The 7,371-nt window shown below is 51.6% G+C and overlaps 1 protein-coding gene across 1 annotated transcript; it reads left to right on the top strand.

The window, feature by feature from the left end:
* Positions 1 to 635: 635 nt before the first annotated feature.
* Positions 636 to 998, top strand: LOC148090601 (huntingtin-interacting protein M-like). Its single transcript, XM_087813669.1, has one exon. It carries the CDS (start codon positions 636 to 638, stop codon positions 996 to 998), a length of 363 nt encoding a protein of 120 aa, XP_087669795.1.
* Positions 999 to 7,371: the final 6,373 nt, after the last annotated feature.

Genomic DNA, 7,371 nt, shown 5'->3' with positions numbered 1-7,371 from the left:
TATTTTTCAAATGGTGTAAAATCAGGACATTCATACAGATATAAAATGAACATGTGTTAAAAGATTCTATTTACTCACTGAGCGAATGGGAAGGTGTTATAACTGGTTCAAAAGAGAAAACAAATTTAAATACAGGCATATTAATCAAGAATATTTAAATGAGTGTATAAATGGAGGCAAAACTGGTTTCATTATATCATGGCAGGGGGGCAATTTAATCTCTACTAGGCAAGGCATTTTACAGGTTTATCAGTGACCTACAACTAACCAAAGGTTGTAAAGGACCTAGAAGACAATGTAAGGTTAGAATCAGGTAACTTGGAGTTGCGTTCTAAAGATGGGAAATGTTTCCCAGTGAAACACACTTATTTCTACAACGTTCAAGTCAAACAACAAATGACAGTGCCCTCAAAATCATGGGCCCGTCTCCAGAGTGACCAGGCTCCTGTTATGGACATTTCTAGGCTGAGGCCTGATGAGGGCACAATGGTCACCAGTGACAACCCAGGGTCCAGGATGTCACAAAGGGCTCCCTGACCAGGAGGGGCTGCAAGGATATAAAAGGCCGAGCCGGGCACTGGTGTCTTCAGAGGCCCAGAGAGTTAAGAAGGGCTGATGCGAGTCAAACAGCCATCATGTCAGAGAAACCAAGCCGTGAGAGCCCCTCTGAGACTCCAGACCATCTTCTAGCGGCCGAGTTACAGTCCCCTTTGACCTACGTGGATCGCCTCCTACAGAACAATCAGCAGGGCCCGCGTCCCGGCTCGGGCGCAGATGACCTGCTCCTGGTCATGCTCGACTCCCTGACCGACTACATCGTGGAGATGGTGGGCATGGAGGCCCACGGCGGAAGCGCGCAGACCGCCCAGCAAGGCCAAGGGCAAGGGCGGGAGCGAGATGCGGGGGCGGCGGCCAACGGCAACCGCGAGGGGGAGCCCCGCCGCCGCAGCAGCGCCTTCACCCTGTTCGGCCAGATGCCCGAATCCAGGCGGGGCTGAAGCCTGTCCCAGGGCCCGGCAAGCGGCCCACGCTGCCTGTCACCCAGCTGAGGCGGCCAGGCTCTGTGCTCGACCGGTGCCATTAAAGAGCTGAAATCCACCGCTGTACTTGGGACTCCTCTGCTCCGGTCCTTTGGAGGGGGGTGTGTGCGTGGGACACGGGGAGGGGGGCGCGCAGGGCGGGCTGGAGGGTAGAAGGTGCGGTCAGGGCGGGAGGCTGGAACCCGGGACTGAAGGAGCAGCTCCTAGTTGTGGCTGTGCGGGAAGGGGCGCTGGCGGGAGAGGCTGGCACGGTCGTGGGGGAGAGGAGACTTCCTCGGGGGTTCTGAGCAAGCCGAGGCCTGTGGGGCCAGAAGGTTGGGGGCGGGGGCTGGTCCCAGAGGGGGGTGGTCACTGGGGTGGGGCTGAAGACCGTGAGTGAGGTGCCAAAGGCTTTGTTCTTGATCGGGAACGTCGACAAGTAGGAGGGGGTGGCGAGAGGGTGGCACAGCAGTTGGCATGAACTTAATGGGACTGGGGCCTGGCAGGAGGAGTGCAGAGTGGTGGGGAAACCATAGGGAAACATACACAAAAGGAATCATGGTCGGGTTGATTTCATTTCTTATAGCCTGCCTCACTACAGAAAAAGGACTTGAGACAGGGATTCCTAGCTAGTGCTTTAGCTGCCACTTGGAATATATTCTTTTGCCCTTTTCTGTGGTCACTGGCACATTAAACAGTAGTATACGAAAGCTGCTATCTGGTCGAAGACATGCAGTTCAAGCAGTTCTTCACGATTACTGAATATTACATTGTAATCACAATTATAAATCTCATTCTCAAATGAAACACCCACCTTGCCTATTATATATTTAATACACTAACAGAGTTATCAGTGGCTGAATGCATGCTTTAAAATGTACAAGTATACTCTGCATAAACTCTGTCCCACTTGATGGACTCAAAAGCATATACAGTGGTACCTCGGTTTTCAAATGTAATCCGATCTGGAAGACCCTTCGAGTTCTGAAACGTTTGAAAACCAAGGGATCCTCCGCCGACAGCTGGGCCTCGGGATCTTGCTCTCAGCAGAAGCCGCATGGCGTGTTCGAAAACCGAAGCATTTCCTTCAGAGTTTACAGCATTTGTAAACCAAAATGATCGTCAATGGAGACGTGGGAAAACCGGGGTACCACTGTATAAGTCTTATAAACTTCTATATTCTATTATGATTTTTACTAAAGTCCCACTGAGTGTTGCGGAAAACTAACCCTTCTATGAGTGTCAACATTTGAGGCTCTCACCCATGTTCATTGCCCTGTGCTGCCTCTTGGCGTGTCATAGAGGGCTGGCCAGAGGCTGCCTACCTGGCTTCAACAATGGGATCAGAGGACCTGGCTTGGCCATCCCGGGTCACCACTTTCTGGCCATGGGACCCTGACATTCGTCCGTTCCCCCTGAGCAGCAGTTCCCTGAAGCGTACAGTGGGGATAATAAGAGCTCCTCCATGTTTGGGTTTTCCCCAAAGATTAAGTCAGCCTGTGTCAGTGACTACTGTAAAACACAGTGCCCGGCACAGAGTAAGCCCTTATAATAGCTGTATAGGTCTCCTTCCCTGTAGGCCTGATGCTCCCCAAGGGGTCCCTGAGCCTGGCTCTCAGTGATGGCTGGAGGCTTGGGCCCTTGGCTCTGAAAACCACGGCCTGCTGAGCTTTGTGGTGAGACAGAAGGGTGCCACACAGAGGGAGAGGCAGAGATACATCTGGGACCCAGGCAGTCCTCACCCTGGTTTCCTCTTAGCTCCCCTCTACTTGGTGACACACCTTCTCTTTGCCTCCTTCCACCATCTGTCTAAGTGGAAGAACTCAACCGAAAGTGGAGGTGTAAGAGAATAAAGAAGAATATACATCTTAAAGTTGAGATCATATGGTTCATTTTGTTTTATAACCTAATATTTTAACTTAATGTATTATTTAATTTAATATATTGCGAGCACAATTTTAAGTGAAATGTTTTGCACATAGGAAATATATTATGACTATGGCCTTTAGGAAAAAGCAAGTTGGATATTTTTGAAGCTACTCTGAAACACCCTGCCACAACAGTCTGTAATCACAAACTCAAAGTATCAGTTTCTGGGCATTGGGCTTGCTGGCTTCCCTGCTGGCTCAGGCCCCAGAGGTCAGCAACTGTGATTGCCTGAATAGTTATTTCCCCCCATTTTTGAAAATTTCAATGTTCTGATATATACTTCAATTTTTCAGTTGTAATTAAAGACCTTTATAGATGAAAAATGAGACTTCGAATTCCGTAGGCCTCAGAAAGTTAACTGCACGTATTTTTTCATGCTTTGGTGAGAAATAACTGGCATACATTACAGTATAACTTTATGATGCACCAGTATGATGGTTTAATTTATATATATTGTGAAATTATTACCACAGTAAGTTCAGCTGACATTCATCATGCAAGTTTTGTTTTCTAAACAATTTGGATATATTGTGGTAGAGAAGTCAACTGCCAGACTATGAGGCCCCAGGGATGTGTGCTCTTATAAGTCAAGACAAGGGATTCTGTGATGGAAAAAACTTCTGTTGATAATGCTGTTGAATTCTTTAGCTCTCTTTATTATGAGATTCTACTGATAGTTAGGTGTGATTAATTTCCTCTTCAGTGATTTTGATGTTTGGTTTGTATTAAGTGAAGTGCACTAGATAGCCTGTATTTCTGACTGTGGGGTTAGAGCAAGGAAATTCTTTGATGTGACTCTACCCATTCCTCTTTAATTTTTACGGCAGACCTGATTGAATGTCTAGAGGAGGAATATCTCACTCTGCAAGTTCAGTTACCTTTTCTTTTTTTCTTTAATTGATTTTAGAGAGAGAGGAAGGGAGAGGGAGAGAGAGAAACATGAATGTTGTTCTGGCCACCATGGCCAGAAGAATATACCTAAGGAACTAACAGTAAAGGTAGAGCAAGATCCCTACTGTACAGGACAAGGCCCGACAAGCTGGCCCAATAATTACCGCTCCCCCTGAGTCCTATAGAAAGAACAAACCAGTCACGCTCTGGCCAAGCATAACCCCGTTACTCATTGTAAAACATTGTGTTTAAATCATCCCTTTTGTGTTGCTAAAGGTCCCCCCTTGTTTCCTCTAACAAAAGCTGACAACCTAACAAATTCTTGGAAACCTCTTTACCCCTTTGTGGTTACTGAGTATAAAGTGAGGGAAGAACTAAGGGTCGGGGCTGCAGTTCGGCTCTTACAGGGGTGAGACGCAGCAACTGTAGCCGCTGGCCAGCTAATAAAGGCTCCAAAATTCAAACACAAACTCTGGTGGTCGTCTGTCGCGGGTCCCCCCAGAACACTTGGAGGCCCCAGCGAGATCACTCCGGCCAAGGGCCAGCTGATGCCCCAGGTGAGGATACTCCAGTCTCGGTCCCGGGTTCCAGGGAGGCGGAGAATCTCCTCCTAAATTTGTGATCCGACCGTGAGAGCCGTCTGGACCCCCGCGGGGAGGTAAGCATGTGCTGTCTGTCTTCTGTCCGGAATGTTCCTCGGGAGGACTGTCCGAGGGCTGGACGCAGCGGAACCTCCAGGTCCAGGCCCTCGGCTGCGACGGCGGCTGGGGTCTCTGGTGCTTGCTGCCTTTTGGGGCACCTGTCTGGTCTGTCTGTTTTTCGTTGTGATTGTGTTTGTCAAAATGGGTCAGGGACAGTCATCTCTGTGTGCGCCATTACAATGTTTTCTCAATAATTTTAAAGATTTCCAACAGCGGGCAGCTGGCTATGGATTTGAAGTAAATGCCTTTGATCTCAAGAAATCCTGTGACCGTGAATGGCCAACATTTGGGGTGGGGTGGCCGCCGAGTGGAACCTTTGATCTGGGCATCGCCTATAAAGTACACAATAAGGTCTATGGGAATCCTGGCCATCCCGGCCAAATTCCCTACATTCAGTTATGGGTTGATATTCTCACTGATAGACCCCGTTGGCTAAAGAAGTGTCAGAATTCCGAAAAGAAAATGGGACAGAGACAGACGGTCCTATTAGCAGGATCACAGGGCAGAGAGAAAGAAAAGAGACCTCCCATTCTGCAGGACGAGGGAGGAGACGACTTTCCTCTTGTATAGCCGCTTCCCTATGTTCCTCCCCCACTGGCTGCTGGCCCCCAGTGGCCTCCCTCCCCGGACTCCACAGGACCCTCAGCCCCAACACCTAGAGACCCCTTGAGCCCTCCCCACACTAGGCAGGGTTCTTCCTATGGGCCTGGAGTCCCGGTAACGGAGGGAGATAATTTAGATCAGGCGGCCCCGATTCTCCCCCTACGATAGGCCTGGCCCACTGGGGCAGGCGGCCCTGCTGGGAGGCCCTTTATGGTTTATGTCCCTTTTCCCACCAGCGACCTCTATAACTGGAAACAGCAGAATCCCTCTTCTTCTCAGGAGCCCCAGGGCCTGATCTCCCTCCTTGAGTCGGTCTTTTTCACACACCAGCCGACTTGGGATGATTGCCAACAGCGCTTGCAAACCCTTTTTACTTCGGAGGAGAGAGAGGATAAGGGCGGAGGGCCGGGAATTAGTCCTGGGGCCAGATGGCCAGCCGAGCACTGACCCCGCCGGGCTAGAGGCTGTGTTTCCCAGGGGCCGGCCCACTTGGGATCCAAATTCGGATCAGGGAAGGGAGGCTCTTGACAGGCTTCGCCAGACTCTCTTGAGGGGCCTCCGGGCTGCGGCCAGGGGGCCCAGGGTCCGACTTAATTTGGACCGAGGTTGAGGAAGAAGCTTTCCAGACGCTCAAGCACACTCTGACCAGCGCCCCGCCCTGGCTCTGCCAGATCTACATAAACCATTGCAACTACATGTGGCAGGAACCAAAGGAGTAGCAAAAGGGGCCTTAACTCAAACTTTGGGACCAGTAGCCTATTTGTCCAAAAGGCTAGACCCAGTAGCGGCAGGGTGGCCCGGCTGCCTGAAGGCCATCGCCGACACCGCGATCTTAGTCAAGGAGGCTTCCAAGTTGACTTTCGGACAAAACCTGCAAGTAATAGCTCCCCATAATGTCGAGAGCCTGCTACACAGCCCCCCGGAGTGCTGGGTGTCCAATGCGTGCACTACCCAGTACCAGGTGCAACTGCTAGACGCCCCCTAGAGTGATTTTCCTGAGGACGGTGGCCCTAAACCCTGCCACTCTCCTCGCCGAGGACGGGACCAGGGGAACAGAGCCGTTGCATGACTGTGAGGAAACCTTGGCAGCCCTGACTTCGCTGCGGGCAGATCTGACTGACCAGCCCCTTGCCGGCCCGGACGAGACTCTGTTCGCGGTGGCAGCAGTTTCGTTGAACAAGGTGTCCAGTATGCAGGGGCGGCAGTGGTCACCCAGAAGGGGGTGCTCTGGGCTCAGGCCCTCGGCCGGGGGACGTCAGCACAGAAGGCTGAACTTATAGGCCTCAGCCAGGCCCTGAGGCGGGGAAGAAACAAGAGGTTAACATTTACATGGCAGCAGGTGTGCTTCAGCCACTGTGCACATCCGTGGGGCTCTCTATAAGGAGAGAGGACTTTAACCTCGGCGGGGAGAATATAAAGAATGGCCCAGAAACCCTAAGCCTCTTGTCAGCCACTTGGGGCCCCCCTGAAGTGGCTGTAACGCACTGCAGAGGACACCAGAAAGACGACTCCCCCACCGCGAGGGGCAACCGGTGCGCGGACCAGACGGCCCGGGAGGTGGCAGAAAGACCAGTGGCGCCTCTAGAAATTTTGGTGACCGTGCTGGCATGAACTTTAGAGTCAGGCCCCACATACTGCCTGGAAGAGCAGAAAGTAGCCACCCAGCTCGACGCGAGGAGGATGGAAGGAGGGTGGCTACAACTGCCAGGTGGGAGGCTGCTAGTTCCAGCAGCTGTCGAGCGAACTATACTCCAGCAAACCCATCGGAGCACCCACCTAGGAGGAACGAAGATGGTAGAGCTCCCAGGGAGAGGATACTACATTCCAGGACTGCACAAGATGGCCAAGGACATCGCCAGGCGCTGCCAGACTTGTGCGCGAGTAAATCCAGGGCCCCCAGTGTCGGCCGCTCCTGGGATCCGGTTTCAGGCACCGAACCCAGAGAACACTGGGAAGTGGATTTCACCGAGACCCCCGGAGGGATAGGGGGCTACCGTTACCTCCTAGTATTTGTAGACACCTTCTGGGGCTGGCCAGAAGCCTATCCGACCAAAACTGAAACGGCGCAAATAGTAACTAGGAAACTCCTCTCTGAAATTCTCCCCCGCTTTGGCCTGCCGTTGTGCATGGGGTCCGACAATGGCCAGCGTTCATCGCCAAGATTACCCGATTGTTAGCAAGGCTCTTGGGATTAAGTGGAAATTACATTGTGTTTACAGACCACAAAG

This window comes from Miniopterus natalensis, chromosome X (genome assembly GCF_054644295.1).
Source record: "Miniopterus natalensis isolate mMinNat1 chromosome X, mMinNat1.hap1, whole genome shotgun sequence".
Lineage (NCBI taxonomy): Eukaryota > Metazoa > Chordata > Mammalia > Chiroptera > Miniopteridae > Miniopterus > Miniopterus natalensis.
Note: the sequence above shows the minus strand (reverse complement) of the source record. Positions and strands in the feature narration are given on the sequence as shown.

Bases quoted from the DNA above. Each gene is read 5' to 3' on its own strand.
- LOC148090601 (XM_087813669.1), top strand. From the start codon at position 636: ATGTCAGAGAAACCAAGCCGTGAGAGCCCCTCTGAGACTCCAGACCAT.